Below are 24,249 nucleotides of genomic sequence, written 5' to 3' on the forward strand. Positions count from 1 at the left end.
TTCGCACTAATTACCCTTTTACTACCCATTCCAATCAATGCAAGAATGTCATGTAGCACCTCCTCTCATCTCCACCAATTACAAGCTTCCACATCACTATTTATCTCTTAAGGTTCCAACAATTGCTAAAATGTCATTTAAAGCACTACAAATACCTCCTCCTATCCTCGTTTCCACACACCAAAAGCTTATTACTCTCTTAAGAGAGAGAGAGAGAGAGAGAGAGAGAGAGAGCTTGAGCTTGCAAGCCCTCATCAATTCTAAACCCCTCTCCAGCCTCCTTTAACCCTCACTTAGCCTTCAAGAGTCAACCCTTTTGAGCTTAGGATCACCAGAGTTATAATTTTCAAGCCGTAGTACATACACCACATCTAAGCAGCTTCAAGTTAAAAGTATGAGATCGAGTCACCATCCTTTGCATCCATACCTCATCAATCACATTATTGCATCCCTTCTTAACCCCTTGCTCCCTTAGTCTCCCATTGAGTATATGTTTTGTGATTTTCCGGAATTCTTTGTTCAGTCACATAAAAAATTGGTACTCGATCCTCTTGCTTTTCTAGGTACTCTATAAATATATTGCTACGTGGCTTACTAAAATTTCGGATCCAACCACATAAAAAATGTAAGTTCACCTAATCATGTTTTTAACACTTTTGTATTTTCATATCCCCTAAGATCATTTAACTCAATGAAGTAGAGATCGCATGCCTATGCAGGTGGAGATGGCACCTAATATCTTCTTTCAGTATTCGAATTCTATAAAACTTTCATAAAATTCTAATCAATTGTAGAATTTTGAGCTAACTGGCCTACATGAACTCCAATCAACTATACTATCTATATGAGTCAGCCCACGTGTGAAAAAGAAAGACAAAAACACGTCGATGCTATTTCCAGCATTCACAGTCACAGGACCCAGCTATAGCAAATACGGCCAGCATACCGTATATCAGATGACACCACAACGCCTGCAACCTTTCAGGCCTAGAAATATTGAAGATTGATTTGAAACTCTAGGAGATTACAGTAGTCAATATGCAGACACTCAGTAACTGTACACGTGGCAAACACTGAATCAAATCAATATCCATCCGAATTGTCGCATCCACCGTATATATAGGTTTTCGAATCCGGACACGCAATATTTCCCATTTCAACCGTCCGTTAAATATGGACCAGCCATGCAATATTACTCATTCCAATCGGCAGATTACAAAATCGAATCAAGGTAACGTTTGGTATACGGTCCACATAAAATGGGGCCCATGACTTGGACGGTTCAATTTGAGTTGCTCGTATTCCAAGCGTTTATTTTCCTACTGCACGCGTATCAACCGCCATACTGCCCGAGTATCAAAATTTATGTATAGAGAGTTCTTGAATGTCATTAGGGTGGCGATTTAGGCCCACCTCAGCCCTCTGATAGAGCGATCTTGATTCTTTAGAACAATCAAAACAGAAACATCTACAACCAGTGGTTTTGTAAGCAAGTAAATTCTATCATCTTAACGGCTGTTTGGATGGTGGGCAATAAGGGTTCGCTTCTTTCATACATTGTCGAAGGTGGGCCAGACCATCTGGGTAAAACGAGCCCTAACGACGAACACGCCCAAATTTCGGCAGTGGACAGGTTGGCCCACCTGAAGTCTGCAGACTTTCCAAACAGGCACCTACCATCCAATCCATGAAAAGCTGACTTATCAGCATGCCTCAAGACCCATGCACGTACACATACGGTTTGATACTCCGGCAGAGCTCCATACCCAATGAACGGAATCACGGTACGCGTACATGTACCCCAATCCAAACGTATCATGACCGACCAGCAGACTTTTCGTTTGTTGAATTAGGATAATTAACAATATTTCATTCAATCCGTGCATTGATGGCCATTGAGTGGAGGGCTAGGATCAACCATCCATTTCAGTGTGATTTTTGGATTACAGCCAATCAACCAATGGTCCCATGATTTGGACGGACTGGATTGGTGTGCATGCAGTCCATGAGTACAGTTTCAGTGTGCATGTGTATGGAGGAGGGAGTATCGTGTAATTCCAGTAAAGAAAAGCACAATCTGGCAGCTCATGGTATCAAAGAATAGTGTTGAAGACCCAGGAACAGTAGAAAGAGCTTTTAGACAATTGAACTATGTAAGCATTGCCTTCAGTACCATGCAGGAGAACAGTTCATGAATATACACATAACAAAATAAGGTGGGCCCCACCTCAATCATCCACATAAAAGGGTGCAGAAAGGCTGTCCATCACAGCAAACTGCATGTTCTCCGATGGCTTCCAGTGGCGCTTTCTCTGGTTTATAAACCAGTTGTTTATCTGTTTCTGATCTAGGCCCGTCGATTCAGCCAAAGCGATCTTATCAGATTCCTGGATGATCAAAAACCAAAAAAAAAAAAAAACAATTAGAGAAATCTGATCAGACCATCTTATCTCACCGAATTCGAATTGCAAGCCGTGGTTTTTTCAAGTGCCAATTAATTCAATGGTTTAGGATGATCAAGTCAGTGTGATTTCTGCTCTACACTGATCCGGTGGTGTTGGACATGATATATAAGTTAGCTGATGGAATATGATTTATGTGGGGTCCATAATTTGGTTATCCAAACCGTTTACTTCATGTCTTGAATTTGTGGAACACACGCATTGATGGTGTGGCTGTCCAACACATATCACAGTGGGTCCACAGAGCTCGACCTCATTGGAATCTCATATCGTGAAAATGCCATTGATTGACAATCCTATCCATCATGATGCTGATCAAATGTACGGTTGAAAAATGGTCATCCACCAATTCCAACACACAGCCGATCATGTTCTTGCAGGTGCTCCATCCACAACAAGCCCATAATTTCCACGGTGATAGACATTTAAGAAATGGCGGAAAATGCAAAAGGAATAATTAATTCACCAACGGTACAGAATAATATGTTAGGTAGTCATTCAGGGACCCAAAAAATGCTGCACAAACGTGTATTGAATCAAAAACCAATCCTTGAAGGGTGTGTTTGGTTACACACTGAAAATCATGAAGTGAACCAAAACACACCTGATAAGGGAGAATCGAATGATTCTCCATGATATTTGCCATATTCCATTTTGGATTGCCACCTTGTATAGCTGTAGAGATACGGAATATTTGTATTTGATTCTTTCCTATTATATAGGATCACACAAGTGTAATTATTTTGTATATAATCAGAAGTTATCTCCTCCATACGATAAGGAGGATTTCAGCCATTGATCATTGTTTTGTTAAACATCTTTATGGTATCAGAGCAAGTTTTCACCATGGCTGTTTCAGCTTCTTCATCTCCTACTCTTCCGCTCAACACAATGGTACATATGCTCACCATTAAACTGACCTCCTCCAATTACTTATTGTGGATAAATCAGTTTGTTCCTCTGTTAGCCAGTCAAGAGCTTTTTGGCTATTTGGATGGTAGCATCACGGCTCCTTCTATCATGATTACTACCTCTGCTGGCACCACAACGCCAAATCCTACTTATACCTCTTGGCTGCATACTGATCAGACATTGCTCAGTTTACTCTATTCTTCTCTTATAGAGGAGTCTATGAGTGAAATACTGGGTTTACGTCATTCCCATGAGGCTTGGCGCGCTCTTCAAGTCTCATTCTCGCACCGGTCGAAGGCTCGAGAACTGCAACTCAAGGATGAACTCTAGTTGATGCAACGCGGCTCTCAGTCCATTGCTGAGTTTTCTCGCACCTTTAAAGGTCTTTGTGATCAACTTGCTGCTATTGGTCATCCCATTGACGACACGGATAAAGTCCACTGGTATTTACGAGCATTGGGACCCGACTACAAGATCTTCTCTACCACCATGATGTCACAGCTTCCGCTACCCTCTTTTGCAGAGATTGTTCTGAAAGCTTTGAGCCATGAGATTTTTGAACGGTCAATTTCCCACTCGTCCGCATGGTTTTCTGAATGGAGAGGTGTACATGGAACAACCGCCTGGCTACACTGATCCACAGTTCCCTCGGCATGTTTGTCTCCTGAAGCGAGCTCTTTATGGCTTGAAACCACAAGCTCCTCGAGCTTGGTTTCATTGCTTTAGCTCTTTTCTACTTCAACTTGGGTTTCACTCCAGTCAGGCTGATTCTTCGTTGTTTGTTTATCACTCCTCGCTTGGGACTATTTACCTACTTCTTCATGTTGATGACATGGTCATCACTGGAAGCAGTGTTCGAAATATCGGTATCGCACAATGTATCGCACTCTTGCGATACAGATACGTATCGGTTATCGTATGGGATATATCGTTTGTATCGCATAATTTATCGCACTTTTGGGAAACATGGGGAAACATTAAGATAATTGTTGATTTTTTCAATGAAACTTCAGAGATTATTTAAAAAGACCCTAATACACACTTTTAAATCGTAAAATCTCAAAAAAGAAATGGACATAATAGGTTTCCTTTGTATATTGTACTAAGATATGCGCTGTGCAATTGAACTATGACAACTATATTCAGTATCCACCCCATCCATCCGTTTTTTCATATCATTTTAGGACATTATTCAAAAAAAAATGAAGCACATCCAATAATCAAGTGGACCATACCATAGGAAACAATGATGATTGACCATTAGTGGGCCACAAAAGGTTAGATCAAGCTGATAATTGTTTTTTCTCTTCATTCAAACTTATGTGAAGTTATCAATGACTTAAGTGCCTAATAAAATATAGGGAAAATCAAGGTGCACCCTAAAAAGTTTTTAATGGTACTGTGTTCAACCACCATTGTTTCCTTGAGTATAGTTCACTTGAGACGAAAAATAAGACAGATTTAACGATCAAGTGGACCACACTGAAAAAAGTAATGGGGGGATTAAACGTCTGCCATTGAAACCCTTTAGGGGTTCACGGAAGTTTTGGATCAATATAAAATTTGTTTTTCCTCTTAATTCATGTCTTTGTGACTTTGTGAACAGATTGGATGGAAAATAAACGTTATGGTGGGCCCTACAAAATGACTCTTACATTTAATCCCACTGACATTTAATGCTTGGTGCATTTTAATGCAACCAAGCTTATTATTTGGTGTGGTTCACTTGAGCGTTGGATATGCCTCATTTTCGTACTCATACCTTAAAATAATATGAGAAAAGGGATTGACGGTTTGGATGTACAGATACATCACGGTGGGCCCGACCACAGACCTGCTCGTTCGGAGCTAGGGACGGGCGGGGGTAGTACGCAATCCGCGTCCTCGTGTGGTACACCAGCCAATCCGCTTCCTTTGGGACTAGATTTAATGTTATGTGGCCCCACAATAATATATTTATTATATCCACACCGTTCAACCATTTGAAGATATTATTTTAGATCATGAGCCAAAAAATAATTAATATCCAAAGCTCAAGTGGACCACACCACAAATAGTAGTGGGACAGTGATTCTCACTGTTAAAACATTCGTAGGGCCCACCGTGACTTTTATTTTCCATCCAATCTGTTCACGAGGTCACACAGAGCTGGATGAAGAGGAAAAATAAAAATCATATTTATCCAAAACTTCTCTGACCTCAAAAGGGTTTCAATGGTAGACGTTCAATCTCCCACCATTGTCTGTTGTTTGCAGTGTGGTCCACTTGTTCTCTGGATCTGTCTTATTTTTTGGCTCAAGCCTTACAACGAGCTCGCCAAATGGAAGAACGGTTTGGATATAACGCATGTCTTATGATGGGACCCACAACACTTGATGACGTCAACACTCGGTGGTGTGCGGTACACCACCCAACCCAAAATTACTTAAAGAGGGCTCGGACGCTCTTGTTTTTTGACACGGCGAGGGTTCCGGCTTTCCGAAACCCTAAAATCTCGCCCAAATCCAGGAAATTTCAGATCTCACGATGATTTCTTGACATTTCGAAGAGGATTTCTCCGGATTTCGCTTGGATTTCTTCGGACGTCGATAGATTTCTCTCCTGTGACCCAGAAATGTCGACCACGGCCTGATTCCTCGCCAGAATCTCCAAGAAAGGGGGAAGTTGAAGAAAATTTGCAGAAAATCCTACTTACCTGTCGAGTGGCCCACCTCCATCCAGGTACGCTCCGATTTTTTATTTTTTTTTCTAATTCAATTTTTTTTTAATTCTCCACAAGCCGGATCCGATTTTCTGTCCGTGCATTTGTCTCCGACGATAATGGAGAAGAAATCTCGCCATATCGTCGACATATCGTGCGATATCGACGATATATCGGCCGATATTGGGATTTTGAATTTTTTGGTATCTTCCGGTGGTTATCGGGGGTGTATCGTCTCGCAGTGGTGCGATACCGATAATATCGGCCGATATATCGACCGATAGTATCGATATTTCGAACACTGACTAGAAGTAATACTTCTATGGTTCAAACCCTTATTACTCGGCTTTTCAAGGAATTCTCCATGAAGGATTTGGGTGATCTTCATTATTTTCTCGGTGTTGAAGTTCAAGCTAATCAGTCAAATGAAGTATGCTCTTGATCTCTTGCAACGTGCTTCCATGATTGATGCTAAACCTATTTCTACACCCTTTGTCGTCGGTCAGCACCTCTCAGCCGAAGGAAAGCTGTTCTCCGACCCTACTATGTTTCGTTCTCTTGCCGGTGCTCTTCAATACTTGACTATCACCAGGCCTGATCTCTCCTTCAGTGTGAATTCTATATGCCAGTTTATGCATGCTCCCACCGAGGACCACTTTCGTGCTCTCAAGCGTATTTTGCACTATGTTAAAGGCACTCCTCATCATGGACTTCAACTCCATAAACAATCCACTCGTGATCTTCTTGCCTACTCTGATGCGGACTGGGCTGGATGTCCTGATACCCGCCGCTCTACTACCGGCTATGCTATCTTTTTTGGCGCCAATTTAGTCTCTTGGTCCTCTAAGAAACAAAGCAATGTCTCTCGTTCAAGTGCAGAAGCAGAATATCGCTCCTTAGCTGTTGCCACTGCTGATATTGCCTGGATTATTCAACTGCTTCGGGACCTTCGTGTTACACCTTCAGCGCCACCTAAAATTCTTTGCGACAATCAAAGTGCAATTTTTATGGCTGTCAATCCGGTTACTCGTCCTCGGTCAAAACATATTGCGATCGACTACCATTTTGTTCGTGAGCTTGTTGCTAATGGTACTTTGAAAGTTGCTTTTGTCCCTTCACATCTGCAACTTGCTGATTCGTTGACCAAAGGCGTCACTAAGCCTCAGTTCTTTATCTTTCGATGCAAGCTTAGCGTTATCCCTTTTGCCACGCTCACCTTGCAGGGGGGTGATAAGGGAGAATCGAATGATTCTCCATGATATTTGCCAGATTCCATTTTGGATTGCCACCTTGTATAGCTGTAGAGATATGTACAAATATTTTTGAATATTTGTATTTGATTCTTTCCTATTATATAGGATCACACAAGTGTAATTATTTTGTATATAATCAGAAGTTATCTCCTCCATACGATAAGGAGGATTTCAGCCATTGATCATTGTTTTGTTAAACATCTTTAACACCCATAACCAAAACGTGTAGGCTTCAAGGCATACAAATTTGTGAAGCATTTTTAGGGAATTTCCAACTTATTTCGATTAAATTCCAAATTCGGGATAGTTGCTATATGGCCAAATGATTCAAAGAAAAGAAAGCATGGAGAATGAAAGGATCGAGTGCCGAGTGCCCAAATGAAATACTTACCGTTGGATACGGCCATTTGTAGTGAACATTCCACCAGTCAAGTAGCGTCTGCCTGGCCTCCTTCGGGAGCTTTCCTTTCTTCTTCTTCTTTGAAAATTCCTGCTTCAGGCTACTTAGGTAGCCACTATACTTGCGGAGAAGCTTATCCTTTAGCTCTCGATCTTCACCTCGTGGCGGAATTTCTTGAACCTCGATCTCGCCTCCACTGAATTCTTCCTCTGACGATCCCGCAGGTTCATCTGGGTCAGAAATATGACAACGGATAGTAAGTAAAAGCAGTCATCTTAAACTGACTGCAGAAACATTACAAACCTTGGGACTAAGAGAATTGAGCTAACTACAAGAGACAGGCTTGAGTAAAAGTTAAAGGGAATGAAGCAATGTCACTGAAAGAGGACTGCTATGGCTACTTGTCATGGTAGCCATTCATCAGGTAGGCCCACAGCTTATGTACCGTAGGCGGTCCAATAAGGGGTTGATATTCATCAGGTTTATGGTCTATCCAAGCACGACCTGTTTCTAAAGGGATCAGGAATTCAAACCTACAGCATCTTAGATCCACAATCCAAGCCCAACCCATTTCTTAAATGGGTCTAGAGCATATGAATGTGGTTGGGGCCAAGCCCCACTCGATACGACAGATTTAGCCCAAGCAAAATATAAAAGACTTCCATCACCGTTTCCAAGCTTCTTGTAAGTGGATTTCGTTGTGGTCAACTGTAGCTTTATGTGTTTACTTAGACAGGCCACATTTCCAGGCCCAAGCTGGATGGCTAGGTCTGGATGTGGTCCATTGAAGTCCTGCTTAATTACTCAATGGGCCACATTTCCTGTCCCAGACCCAACACCAAGCATAAGCGTGGCCCAAACTCGACAAAAGAGCCACTCAAGACTGATGGCCTGTCGGCCATGCTGATCATAAGTGGTAGAATTAGCTGTTCTCTACTCTTTTTAATAACTTTAATATTTGGGGAAATTTTCCGAGTTGAGTTGGATTAGATATCTAGGACTCTTTTGCTTATACAAGACCATCAGTCATGTTTTAAACGACAGTTTTCATAATAATATCAATTTTTTTTCTCATTTTTTGAGACTTTTCTCTCCTTGTGGATTCAAGGATCATCCTAGGGAAGAAGACGGTGATCTCTTCTCTTTTGTCTATGCGCCCGCTATGTGACTGCATCATCTAAAAATGAAGACAACAAGAAAACAGTTCCATCTATTTCAGGTTGAGTTATACACAGCATGAAAAATAATGTCCACCTCTCTTGCAATTTCACAATGATAGGGGGTTGATATATGAGCTGCCAAACAAACCTTTGATGTGGGACGAAACTCACAACATAGTATTATGCCATGAAGACATAATAACACACAATACGAATGTAGCAAGCTGAGTTTGAAAATTGTTGTGTTAGTCTTATAAGAAATTTCCGCAAAATTCAATATCATTTGATGTTATCAAATCGACGAGATCACCTTACCAGAACTAGCCCCCAACCAACATAACACAACATCACCCACATGCAAAATCCTCTTAGAAATAACAGAAAACAGGAATCAATGAAACAATGGGGGTTTACATGTAATGATGCTAATTAAACCAAAGATCATCTAGGCACACAATTTTGTTAGAACTGTCCACAGGGAGCTACACAAAAATAAGATCAAGTCACATTGCAACCACATGCATCAGAAAAATCATATGAGATTGTTGCTCGAGGATGCAAGAAGGTGTAAAGAATCCCAGTGAAAGATTCTACCAATTCCTCATGATTTGCACATTGAACAATGGATGCCTCTTGATCGTTACTTGGAACCTATCCCTTCGGAGGTCCAATCCCTCTTGAGGATGATAGGATTCAGAAATAACCACAGCTAGTTGGGATTAAATGTTATGATTTTTATCTTAATAAGCCCTAACTAGAAGGGCATGTAGCACGTGAGTTGGCGTCAGATGTGATTAGGTGTTATTAGGGTAGAATGGTTCTCTTTTATTTGTTTTCAAATATGCTCGGAGTCTTGACTACGAAGTATGCATGAAATAATACTAGAAATAAGAGAGAAATTCCACTAAGTCTGTGGCTTCTTGCACCAGGAGGCTTTTTTATTTTAGAAAGGGGGGAGCACACCACCTGTAATTTTATTGATGAAGAGGAAAATCTATACATCTTGTAATGAGGGAAGAGGTGAAGAGGCCAAACTGCCCCTCAAAACAAAACAACTAAACAGCACACGCAAACATGAAATGACAGAGAAAACCAGGCCCAAAACTTACCAGACAACCAGCTAACTCACCATGAGAGCTGCTGGACACGTACTGCATTCAACCCTCCCACAGCAGCTGAAAAACTGGCTTGCAGAATAACCTCAAAGAGCCTCCTCCCACCCGCTACAGGCCCTGAGCAGCTGTCACGCACAGCCCATCTTCACAAACCAAGCCATTGCTTTTTCTCACACAAACAAACAGCACAAAGAGACCTATCTTTTATACACCAAGAGCACCATACAAGGTTAAAAGCAAATTCCCTGCACTATCATCCTGCAACAACCATGCCAATGCTGCTTTGCTTACACTAGGAGGTGGCGTACCCTCGAGGTAGATCAAAACGTATGGATGCTGCTCATTCATGAGTGGAGATTTATCATTTTGGTATCAAAGCATATGATCTGGGGCATGTCCAAAGTGGGAACAAGTACACAATAATTGAAGTTGATGGAAGCCAAGGTCAAAAAGTTGGAATAACGAATGCAACAACATTCTGAATTGTCACTGGAGATTAAAGAGACAAAGTCCGCGATGAGCGCCCAATATGAGCGGTTGGCATTGTCAGTGATTAAAGATGAAGGAGATTCAACAAATGATCGAGATGTGATGTTACAATCAAGTGGATCTAACAGCAGATCCAATTCCAATAGTGTGGTACCCATCCAAGCAGGGTACACACGTCTCGAGTTTCCAAAGTTTGGCGGCGAAAATCTGAGTAGTTGGGTCTATCATGCAGAACAACTTTTCAAGTTCCAAAATACGCCAGAGGATCAAAGGGCTCTTATTAGCATCCTTCCATTTTGAAGGAGATGCTGCGTAGTGGTATCAATGGTACAAGAAAACGCAAGTGACCTTGACATGGGCCTCGTGCGTTCGTTTCGGACAAACTGAATATTAAGATTTTGATGCCACCCACTCAAAATTGAGCCAATCTGGAACTGTTTGGGACTACTAGAAGAGTTTTGAGGGGCTTGCAAACCAGATTGAAAGTTGCATGGAAAAGGCACTTGTGGGATGCTTCATAGAGGACTAAAGGATGAGGGGCTTAGGTTTGAATGTTTTGGCGCACTACTTTGGTGACCACAATCGGACTAACGTGCATGTAGGAAGAAAAACTCCACCAACGTCATTGCATTGGGGAGACTTTCCACCAATACCCAACACTACCCCAATGATACCCAAAGTAGAAGCCACCACTTCCATAGAAAAATTGTCAATGGGCAAAAATGCATGCACGCAAGGAGAAGGGCCTGTGTTGCCACTATGATGAGAAATTTGCCTTAAAACATTGCTGCAAATTGCGACAAGTATTTCTATTAGGTGGTGATGCCAAAGAGGAGAGGACGAAGATGACCTAAAGGGAGATCGAACCTTGAGGACAAGGTTCTTCGAAAAAGGGGTTAGAATGATAGGATTCAAAAAGTAGAAACCCAACTAGATGGGATTAGATGTAATGGATTTTATTTTAATACATCCTAATTGAAAGAGCATCTAGCATGTGAATCGCCAGAAGTTATGATTAGTTGTGATTAGGATGGAATAGTTCTCTTTTATTTGCTTCCAAATACGGTGGGAGTCTTGGCTGATTATATGTATAAAACAGTGTTTTAAATAGCAAATAACATGTAGCGTAACATTCGCCCTTTGAAGCATCATGCTTAAAGCTACATAGTGTGTAGCGTAAGCTACATGCTATCTCTAGATTTTTAAATAAGGTTGTCCATATTAACGTAGATAACACCAGTGTTGTCCATATTGCTCCTGATCCCCTTTTTCACAAGGGAACAAGACACATTGTGGTTGATTGTCACTTCATTGAGAGAAGTTTTACTCAGGGATTAATTCTCTCCATGTGTGGTGTCTCAGGATCAAATTGTGAATATTCTTACAAAGAATGACAAAGACTATAGACTCTTTACTAGTTTGCAAACCGTTGTTGATTGATCACCCATGTCAGTTTAAGTGGGGTTGCAAGTTTTAGATAGAAGACAATCAGTCTCTCCATCTAATTCTTCTAACTAATTTACCTTTCTTGTGAATCATTGTATATCTCTATTTAAACCCTATTGGGGTAAAGCAATATAGCTATTTTCATTAGCTACATGGCTTTATGGCTAAGCTATGCTTACACGCTACACAATGAAGCTGTTTAAAACATTGGTATCAAACAATATGACAAATAAGAGAGATGTTCCATGAAGTCCATGCTTTTTCTCGCACTAGGAGGCTGATCTACCCTCGAAGTAGATCGAAAAACGTAGATCTTCCCAATGACTCGAAAAAGGACCAAGTTATTATTCCAGGACTCTCCAAACCCTACAAAAATTAAATAAAGAAATATCATAACTTACCCTCTCATATGATTACACAAGCCCTAAACCCAAAATTTGTAACTTTTCAGAAATAGTAAACTTTTCTAAAATGGTAAAGTTACTGAAAGTAGAAAACGATCTCTAAACTGACCCAAACTCTTACCCATGACTCAAAAAAGGACTTTTAGTTATTCTAAGACTCCCCAAACCCTAAAAAACTAAAAATAGGAAAATGATAACTTACTAAACATAGTAAATTTAGACTAAAAACTAAAAATTAACCTAAAAAATGGCTTATTTTTTAAAACTGTTTAGGGGCGAATGGCCTTTATGATTGGCTTGCATGTAGAGTTCATCAATAGCCTTCCAACAATATATTATACGTGTGAAACGGATAACTAGTTGCAAAGTTATGGCCATCAAAAGCTATATAGTCCATGCTATGCCCTTAATTAAACTTATCCTAGCCATCCATGAGATCCAACGATGATTCAATTGATGCAAACTTGATTTGCTTCTGATTCCAACTCATCGTCCGATCTATGGATCATAAAAAATAAATGGCTATAAATGATTGAACACATTGAATGAATTAGGCTCATTGTGTGCGTTCGTGTGCGTGTGTGCATGCACCCAATCTACCATTTGGATCAAACCATGGTGCAAAAAGCATATTGATTGGAAGATCCTAATCCTTTGAAAGAGGACCAATTTGTTATAACCGTTCGTTATTTACAGGCTCTAGATCGCATGGTTAGAATCATCAAACCAAAGTGGTACTTTGGAATCATAAGTAGTGAGAACTATGTAATAGATGTTTAAGATGATGATTGGGAGCTATTTTGTTACCCATCTCAATCTTGGTTGTCCATTTTCCATGCTACTGATCATACGCTTAGGATTATCTAATTGATGTGCTTTTTTATGTTGTGACTTGCTCCTAGTTGTATGAATGAATGAACAGTTTAGATCAATGATGGGTCAACCCAAACCCTTTAAATGACATGTGGGACCCCTAATCGTGGATATGTACCACTCATTCATTCATACAACTAGGAGCAAGACATGGTGCAAGAATTATGCTGATCGGATGATCCGAACCCCTTCAATGGCACCAGTTTGTTACAAACATCCATTGTTTACAACCCGTGGAGCTTAGGAACACCCGATTGGAATGATTTTTGCACTACAACTTGCTCCTTGTTGTATGAATGAATGAATGGTCAGCATCGACAATAGGGCATCCCATGTGCCATTTAAAAGTTTTGGGGATGTTACTAACGTCCAACATCCCCAAAACTTTTAAATGGCACACAGGGTGGCCTATTGTCGATTCGAACTGTTCATTCATTCATAAAACTAGGAGCAGGCCATGGTGCAAAAATCATGCCAATTAGGTGATCGTAAGATTCCGATCAATAGCATGAAAATGGATAGTCACGATTGATTGAAGAAACAAAATAGGTCCAATCATCATCTTCAAACATATATTAGATAGATCCCAATTTGTATTTCTTATGATTCTAAACAAAAACTTTGATTTGATGATTCTAAATAGGTGATTTATGGCTTGTAAACAATGGACGGTTGTAAATAATAGACCCCATTCAAAGAGTTAGGATCATACGATTAGCATGATTCTTGCACCATGGCTTGATCGTAGGTGTATGAATGAATGAATGGTTCAGCTTGATGATAAGTCACCCTTGTGTGCTGTTTAAAAGGTTTGAGGCTATTGCTAATGTCCCCATGAAAGTGGGGACGTTAGCAACTAGTTGTAGTCTTGTAGGTCCAACTACTTGGTGTGTGGGGCCCAATCGTGGTGTTTGTATGCCTTCTCACCTTCCACCATAGTACCTGCACAATGAAAATGTGATGCCTCAAAAATCAGGTGGCGCCAACCATTAGATGGACTCATATGAACATGAAGGTTTTTGGGTGGTTGTTCATTATTCTCTATGGTGTTGCCCACCTGTAGTTGGATCAATCTAATTTTTAGGGCATCCCATTTTCATGGTGGGACTACCTCGCTAGATGGGTTGGATGTTATACAAACACCATGGTGGGCCTCACACATGAACGAATTGGACGTACTACTCTCTCTCTCTCTCTCTCTCTCTCTCCAATCAACACAAAGTAGATAATATGAATGCCCAATCCAAGAACCCAATGATGTGTTCTCCATGCTAATCCTGTTGATCCATGTTCATCAAACGGTGCATTGTATAGAGGTGCACTGGAAAGTTATTCTATCTTAAATACTATTCATTTGGGAGTGTTGAAATATATAAGATTTGTAATGTGTATTGGGCCAATTATGCATATCTGGATGGGCTTGGACTTGGATGAGGCCAATGGCATCATTGTAATTTCTTTTTTTATATTAAAAGGGGAGAGACTTCACATCTCTCCATCATTTCTGTGCGCTTTCTCCACACTCAACAACATTTTCCTCCTTTTTTTCTCTACTCTCTTCCTCATCTTCGGACTCTTATCCTTCTCCGTCAATTCTTGTGTTAGCATCTAAATGCACAAGCCTCCATCTCCAACATTGGTTCCATTCCAGATGTAAGGTTTATAGAGAGCATGGAATTGAATTCCTGGATTTTTAGAACTGTTTGGCAGCATGGATTTTCAAAATCCTGGATCTCAAAAATTGTGTTTAGGTGCCTGGATATTGACTCTTGGATTCTTGGAACTATTTTGTGGTATATTTTTAAGATAATGAATGTGATGAATTAAATGCTCTCAAGTATTTAAATATAACATATGTGTGCAACATAAGACACCATTGCACTAAGCCTATTGTAAGACAACCTTGGCCCAAAAATAAGGCAATTCCAAGCTTTTGGGGGCATACAAAAGTAGGCCCAATAATTTCAAAATGAAAATAAAATTCTATGTTTCATTTTGGGTGATCATCAATTTTGTGGTATATTTATTAGATAACGAATGTGATGATTAAATTTTCTCAAAATATTATAAACACAACATATATTGTGTGCAACATAAGACGACCATTGCATCGAGCCTATTGTAAAACAGCCTTTTGGCCCAAAAAGAGAGGCAATTTCAAGCTTTCAGTGGCATACAAAAGTGGGCCCATTAATTTCAAAATCAAAATAAAACTCTATGTTTCAATTTGGGTGATCATCAACTTTTTTTTATGGTGTGACCTGCATATTGATTGCATAGGCTTAAATTTTGAGTATCTTATCATCATGGTATGAATGCAAGTGAAAACAAGCAATAACATAAATGAATGTAAATACCATAATAGAGGAAGAGATGGTAATTTTGAAGGTTGGAGATAACACAAAATTCCTTGATTTTGCAAGCTAGGGATATCCCTTGGAATTGAAAAAGGGTGAAAATCTTGGATTTTGAACCACCCTAGAATTGGAATACAGGATTTTTAGAGGTGCCAAACAACCCCATTTTCTAGCATGTACAATGTTTTTTCTTTTAAATTATCATCAAATGCAACACTACCATTAGTAATAACTATTGCAAGAATTTCGAACCATCACTACAAAATCATGATGACAGGTTGCCAACAATGCATTAGACCATTTGATTTTAAGTTTTCGATATTAAAGGAATTGTAACTATGCTAGGATAAGCTAAAACGTTTATAAATTAGTGGAGGGAAAGGTCTTAGAACTTGAACATAAAAGAGAAAACATACTAAAACATCTCAAAATGTTCCAAAGTAGAATTACCTAAAATAATACATTGGGATTTACAATTCATGATGCAAGAAAAATATTATAAAAAAGCAAATATTTTAAATATTTAAACATTATAAATGTGCATTTTTTCAATAGATTTCAGTAAATTAAATTTATAAGAAAAATAACTTTCTTAGAATTTTACTATTGCAAATAACTATCTCACTCTAGGACAGTTCATTCTCATGTGATAATCTTTAACTTGCAATGTAAATAGTTAGGTGACTCAACCGGAAATGCAACCTTAACCGGACCCCTTCGTAGTTGGACTATGTTAGACCAGTGGATAGGGAAGTAAATGATTCCCTTACTTTCCAAAAGACATACTGATTGTAGATAATTGACTTCACTTTTCACACATGGAGAGTTATCGAACAATGCCCTACAATACATCTTTAATGAACTATCACAACAACTACGAATGTTGAAAGACATTCTCTCCTCTTTTCATGCATGGTGAATCTACCTCAAATACCAGGAAGGTAACTCTGCCACAAATTGCCTTTTGGCTATTCGGCCAAGCACCCACAAGTGGTGGACCTCTAACTACCCTAGTTAATCCATATTTGTATAACAACGCCTCAACACGCAGGCTCGTGCATTTTGTTTGGTTCCCTCTTACAGTTTCCAATTCCATTTTAGAAGTACGAATATTTAAAGGGCTTGATTTTACACCCGCCAGCAATTCGATCTTCAAACACCCTGGAACAGGGAGTAATGATGGACTGTGGCACATGCGGAGCTTAATGGCATATGTAGCACTTATAGTGCACGACCACATTGAAATATGGCACATGTTGAGCTCTTGAAGATGAGCGGTGGCAACACATACGCATGTGGGTGTTTGAACCTGGACGGTCGCACATGTGATGCTTGTGCAGAGAACATGGTGCACTCACATGCACCGAATTAGGGATGAGATATCCTTTTTGTTATTCTACCTTTGTTTTGCAAAGGCGTGATATCTTTGCTAATAGTCAATCTCTGGGACATACTAACCTTATTTTCCTACATTTCCATGCATAAATGGGTTTGACAAACCACTATAAGATGTCCACCCCTTGTGTTGACACAACTTTGGTTGAATCATAGGGCCATTTAGAAACCAAAACCCGAACCCTTCGAGGAAATAAAAAGTTCACATTCAACCCTTTAACATTCACATCTAAGAGAACAAATAAGTGAGCATGGCTTCGTTACAAGATATCAGGGTGTACAGGACTAAAAGCATGAACCAAACTTTAGGGTTTTCCTTTTTCCACGGTGCAATTTCCGAAGGGAAATAATTGGCACTTTGATTTGTGAAAATGAAATTCGATGATACATCATTATCCTTGGTAGGACTGAGGCCCCAAGTTCATTGGTTCTTCTTGGAAGTATGTTAGCTAAGTAGGATTAGAACCAATAAAACTGGATAGGGTACTACCAAATGCACTGCATGTGAAAAGGAGCCAAAGAAAAATCCTTGGTGAGTGGTCTGTGTCAAGAGCTGAAGAATCTTCACATCTCAATGAATACGATAAACATCATAAAAAAAACACTAGAGTGCCATTTCACAGGGGCATGAGACTGCGATCCATCAGGTCTGTTGCGGTGTCATGATCAATCACCCTCAAACAATCAACCTTCTTTTCTGTTGTTTAGGTAATGGCCAAATTCCATGAGATTGTTATGGGACTTTCATCGAAGACCTTCCAACCACAGAGTTTTTATCACTAAGACAATGACCAGAATGGTACATTGTACCTTCATGCGTTTACTGTTTTTCTTTACGTGGTAAGAAAGCTGAAATTGAAGTGAGTTGATTGTTATAGTCTTGGGATTTTTAACATGAGCCCAGAAACTGAACAAGAAATACACTGGACACCATGGTTTTAAACACAGGCCCCTATAAGCTGACACACGGCCAATGTTGGCTGGTATGGGGTTATTGCAGCCCATATCATATCAGTAATTGGGGGAAGTAATTAATACAAGCTCCAATACCAATATTAAAACGATGGTGCAGATGGAAATTGAGATTATAGCAGTCCGATATGCAAATACTACACCATATCACAATTACCACCAAATCTTATTATTACCAGCGGTAAAAGCATGACTAGGAATCAAACTCGAATAAAGATTAGAGAGGGAGAGCTAGAGAATTGATGGAACACTGACCTGAAGTGGAAGCACAGACATCTGTACGTTGAAAGATATATATTGGAATTGATATTTACATCCCATCGGTCGATTCACATACAGGCACCCATTTCCCTTTTAGGATATGAAACAGCTATTATACTAATATGAACTGAAAAATGGAACGCACTAGCAAATCGATCAAAAGAGGGTAGGAGTAGAAAGTGGCTCCTTAAAATGCTTATTTAAGTTCATCCAAACGTATATGCATGGCATACACATACTGCTGTCTAGATCCAAATTGTCAGGTCAAAAATCACAATGATCGAGAAATCTAACTATCGAATTGATGGCTATCAAGTAAAACAGTGAACGATCTAAATTCAACGGGAAAAGTCAGATGGTTACCACAACTAAATCTGATTTTTCAACTATGCCGAATCCAAAGTCAGACTAATGATTTCAATGGCTTGGATTGCCATACAACTATGCCATGCTTATGTTCAATGAGTCACCACCATTTTTTAAGTGGAGGGAACCACTATAGTTTCTTGTGCATGATACATACAAAAACTATATCTAAATGAATAAGAATACCTATAGCGGTGAATTTTTTTTCTTTCTAACACACGCACTTACATCACAATGGGTACTCGAACACATGACCGCGTGTTGAAACTCCAGCGAGTCTACCACTGACACATGAGTAAGGACCCACCTGTAGCAGTGATTGGTTACACCAAATATCATGATATTTCATGATTAACCAACCTAATGTGGCGCTAAGATTTCTTGATATTTTGTGAAATTTGGTGCAAGCAAACAAACCCTAGTGTAACAATATAAATGATATTTCATGATTAACCAACCTAATTTGGTGTAAGATTTCATGATATTTTGTGCAACCAAACAAACCCTGGTGTAACAATATAATCCAAACCATCCATCTGACCTACCGATCAATACCCCCTTCAAATTGACGCAAAATGGACGTTCAAAATATAAATCTGGCCATCCATCCAACCAACAATTATAGAATGATAGCAGACATCATAATTCATAAACATGCTTGTGGACAGATTCAACACTGCAACAAACAGATACAACTCATGATTCTGGCCAAAAAAATGGCGACTAGTGGATCAGCTATAGCAAAGAAACCCAGCCGGATATCTTGACATGTGGCTATAGGAATTCTCACATACGTGGCTATATGAATTCTCACATAGGGCATCCCATAGCTGCCAGTTAGACAGTTACATCAGGTTGGACTTGATTGGAGAAAGGCCCACTGCATCCAACATCAGAAAACACATACATTGAATGTTTATTCTGTCACATCCTTTCAATGGTGATGGGTAAAACAGCAAAAGGGTCATCATGCACTGAAAGAACAACGTCGATGAGAATTCTATTTACTGTCCTAGACAGACCAAACTGTCACTTTTTAACCATTCAAGATCATCTAGGTGGTCCTCCAATATGGGTTGCAGATGATTCTCTAATCGCCATCTGATGATAATTTAATCATCCTAAATCAACACTGTCAGTTTGAAGATGATTCTACCATCATCCAGATCAGGTGATCAAAGCAAGCTACGACCCTGAAAGATAGACAGTAAGACGTGTTTCACACTACACACTCATCAAGATTCCCTTCAATAATTCAATCTAAGGAATTTTGCGGCAACGAGTAAAATGAGAGGGGACCACAATTACTTCAACGGTCACATGTGAACATATGAACTTCATGCCGGATGTGCTGACCCATGAACATCCACAAAGCCATTATACACATCAAACATGCATTTTTATGGTTACTTCTATTTATTACTGTTATTATTTTTTAAGAAAGGTGGGATGGAGCAACCATTGTTACAAACGGTCAGATTTTGAATGCATGAATGCTTATAAATCAAAGGGTAGTTGTCTAATTGATATGATTATAGGGATATGCCGCATTTATAGTGTCCCACTTTTCCTATGGTATGGATCAAGATAAAGTATGATACATGCATCATGGATGAATGCATGACTACGAATGTTGCATACTCTCCAAGCGCATCAAATAATTTCTTCCCAATAATATAATCCACCCGACATGTTAACGACTGACCCGAAGCCTACAATTCATATGACAAAAATACCATTGTTCCAAGTACCTAAAAGCACCCAAGTCTCCTTGTCGAATAAGGTTGTTTTGGTCATCTTGAAAGTTCCAATGACGCAGTGTTAAAGCGACACATCAACTAAATATGAGAGAGAGAGAGACATCCAACGTGCCGAATGAGACGACATCGGCCGTTCATCAAATCAGGTCCACCAGGAACCAGCCCTGGCAGAGGAAGCTTATTAGGCAGACACGTAGTCGATTTCTACCCATCAATTCTCTCCTTTTTTTTTTTTTTTTTTTCACGCGTGGCCAACCTGATGCGCAGGTCATCTATATTTTAGAGAAATGAAGAAGGACCATGCATTAGTGGCTAAGATCTTCCCACTTGGAGAAGCACTTAAGAGTACCTGGCCGAAAGCTTTACAAAATAACATCGTCATTTGGGCATGATTCAGTGATCCGAACCGTTGGTATTATGGGCGATGCATTGGATGGACTATGTACTATATAAATTAAAAAAAAAATCCTAACACTTCGATAGGAACGCATGGCCCATTTACGAACGGCATAGATTAAGCAATGCTTTGTAGCAGAGAGGCATTTGAGTGACTGGTCAACATCGCCATTAGCAGTCATGGTTCAAGAAAAAACAACAAGTGCACACTGTCAAACACAAAAGGCCAATTATTGTATGGATAGTATCTTAAAGTCCGATTGGCTGTATATGCACTCGATCATCACTTCATGGATATGCCCCCATCCAATGCACGAGCTACAAAAGACTGGTCCAGATCCCGTACACGTGTGCCACGTGCGTCGAAATAGCTTAATTGGACAAGAGAGAACCACCGACCACCGTAGTCTACCTACCTCGAAAATACTGCCTGGAAATCACCCCAAAACGGGACTTGCGTCGGTACACGTGGAGCGTATCAACCGCCACGTGGGTGTATATTTCATCCAATCCATTCACGTAACTTACCCCGTAACGATGAAAGCATTCTTTAAAAACAAAAAAAAAAAGCTAATCCAGAACTCAGGTGGGCCATAACAAGAGAACTTAAGGTTATGGACATTATTCCCTACGGGGTAGCCCTGACCGTTGAATCTGTCTGATTTTTTTATCAATAAAAAAAAGAGGAGGTATTGTACCTGATGGACGGGGTAGATCTCACGTCCTCAAAGCCGTTCACCTCTGCCAGCCCACCAACGCAGGTCATGCAAGATTTTTCGAAAGATAAAGCCGTGGAACCCACCTCGATCAGAAGATCAGCGGCGATAACGGGACAGGTTGGCCACGTCGTATCGTACGGTCCAAAGACCCGCAGATCTAGGCCAGAATATGACTGGCAGTTCGGAGTGGTAAAAGAGCGGTACTGCCAGCGGGAAACGCGGGAGTCCGCATGTGACGATGACCGCCTGATTCGCCGGGGTGGAAAAGGGTCCTGCACCACCCTCATTTAATGCATCCAACGGCTAAGATTTTAATAAACCCCGTACCAACGGTTGCAGGCGACTGTAGGTGATTACTTCTTGCGTACGGGAAACATGCCCCAACATACCCCCTCTGCAGAACATCAGTTCCGTCAAAACGGTAGGCACCGCTATGATGAGCAGCCTCGTCAAAAAGCAGGTGAACACACTCAATAGGTGGGCCACACCTGTACGCCGAATCAGACCGTCAATTCTTATCTGCTCCTAAGGAACGGCCAGATTTTTCTTCCCGTGAGACCAAACTTTTTCATGGTACTGATGTCCTGCACAAGTGCCAATGTGCCATGTTGGCGTGGAAAGGATTGTACGTGACCACAAGTTGTGGTGCCTTTCCTGTATCTAGTCAGTCCTCTACAGTAGAGGCGTCTGGCTGCAGCATGGGAAATGGTGAGCATTCCTACGGTAAACGTCGCACTCACCAACAACCTCAACCGTCCAAGTGGTGGATACTACACGAGATTGGCCACATGCACAAGACATCCAACTCTCTGATTAGTGGACATTTCATTGTTGAATCTGGACCATTCACTCCTTTTCATCATCAAAGTCCTTTAATTTTGAGGCAGATACGCAAGGGCCTACCGTTTTGTCGATTCTGATTTGAGGCATATGGGGCCTAGACGGTAGGAACGGAGCGTGCTGGGATGGATCCCACGTGGGTTATGTTTTGGTTGACGAGTCCAAAGGATTCAACGATGAAAGGGCCACAGCATAACCTTCCAATGGTCTAGAAACACAAACACAAGTTGAATACAAACGTGCGAGAAAATTGCACCGTTGGATGGTAAATATCTTTACTGTATATGCTTGGGGCCATACCATGGTGGGGCTCACCAGATGGACGCTCTCATCAGATTGACATGGGAAGATCTATGGTGGATATGGAAGAGCAAAGCCTGTAGACGGAACACTATCTTGGGCCTAGGTAGTAGCAAAAATACCCGAATTGAATACATTCTTTATTTAAAAAAGCTCAGTTCTACTAAAAAAAAAACAAGATTTCGAGGATGATTTTATGAGATTATATGTGGCCCACCAGACCTGTTAGACACGTCCTACCACACCTGCTAGGCACGTGTACATGTTTTTACATTCATTGGTTATTATCTGAGGTGGAAGGATGGCGTGGGTGTGATTGTCTCGTGCATTTTTTTTTATGGTGATGTGTACTCTTTCTCAGTTTGATTATGTTTTCTATGGTTCGCCTCTAGCATGTTGTAAACATTGTACACACGTGTTATAAGTAGTACGTGTGACAAGATGCACAAGCATGTGAGATGTAGCTCTGCCAATAGTCTATCAATAGATTAGGAAGAGATCACACCAAGTTGACATGATCACCATTGTACTTGGCTAATGGATCGTGCAAGATTATATCAAGCAGCGTGGATAGGCCATGAGATGATCAAGGAGATCCTGAGCGATGATCACATAAACGATCCAGTGTTAGATCGGTCATGATGTGTGGATTGACGTGGATTGGCCATGAGATGATCAAGGAGATCCTGAGCGATGATCACATAAACGATCCAGTGTTAGATCGGTCATGATGTGTGGATTGACGTGGATAGGCCATGAGATGATCAAGGAGATCCTGAGCGATGATCACATAAACGATCCAGTGTTAGATCGGTCATGATGTGTGGATTGAGTCATATATGCTACAAGGCCAGTTGACTATGAGTGACTATGTGAGCCTATTGGCCCGTAGGTGACTCTTAGTGTCCTTTGTACTCTTGGCTGCATGGTCAAACTATGATGAGGTGATGCTAATTTAGTGTGCATGCTTTCTCAATATCATGGTTAATAGATTATGAAACCTGGAAAAGTGGCCAAAGGTAATTAATCTATTTATCTACAGGCAATGATCAAATGAAAAATGGGATTTTCGTTATGAATGGTTTTGGAAAAACATTTATATATTAGATATTAAATATGTTCATATTGTTTTGATAAGGAAATCGGTTCAATCTCTAAAGTAGATAGATGTGTATTTTCCTTGGTGCATTAGGAATTGTGCACAAGCATGGATGGTATAAATCTTTAGTGATGAAATGTGATCAGATAGACAACCTAAGACATGTAGTTAAGTTGGGATGTGCTATAAATGACCCACTCTTGGATTTGGTTCAATGGAACCGCCTTAGGAAGATTAGAAAGCCCTCGAAGTCTCACACTCTAAATAGAACATATCAAATGATGGATGAATGCATTCTAAGTAACATAATTGGTACCCCCAATATGAGAGATGAATGTTTTTTTTTTTTAAAAAAAATGTATGAGACTAGATTTATTTATCAGTTACACCAAAAAGCTTAACCATAATTCTCTTGTTGATTAAACTTGGACGAGAGAGAGAGAGAGAGAGAGAGAGAGAGAGAGAGAGAGAGAGAGACCCTTCTACGTTTTTATTTTTTTCAAGGGAATGTGAGATCAAGTCCATTGATCTGAAAGTCCTTGAGTGTGTCTAATATTCCCTTCCCATTT

At 40.2% G+C, this 24,249-nt stretch overlaps 1 protein-coding gene across 1 annotated transcript in view; it reads right to left on the minus strand.

Moving 5' to 3' along the window:
* Positions 1-2,061: 2,061 nt before the first annotated feature.
* The window catches only part of LOC131234751 (homeobox protein knotted-1-like 6), a 39,983-nt gene continuing 17,795 nt past the window's right edge, over positions 2,062-24,249 (minus strand). Inside the window, exons 4-5 of the mRNA XM_058231692.1 lie at positions 7,720-7,958; positions 2,062-2,387 (exon numbers count right to left, since the gene is read on the minus strand). Of these exons, the coding sequence (XP_058087675.1) occupies positions 2,229-2,387; positions 7,720-7,958 (398 nt within the window). The 3' untranslated portion in view covers positions 2,062-2,228. The remainder of the gene's footprint in view (positions 2,388-7,719; positions 7,959-24,249) is intronic.

The sequence above is a fragment of the Magnolia sinica genome, chromosome 19 (genome assembly GCF_029962835.1).
Source record: "Magnolia sinica isolate HGM2019 chromosome 19, MsV1, whole genome shotgun sequence".
Lineage (NCBI taxonomy): Eukaryota > Viridiplantae > Streptophyta > Magnoliopsida > Magnoliales > Magnoliaceae > Magnolia > Magnolia sinica.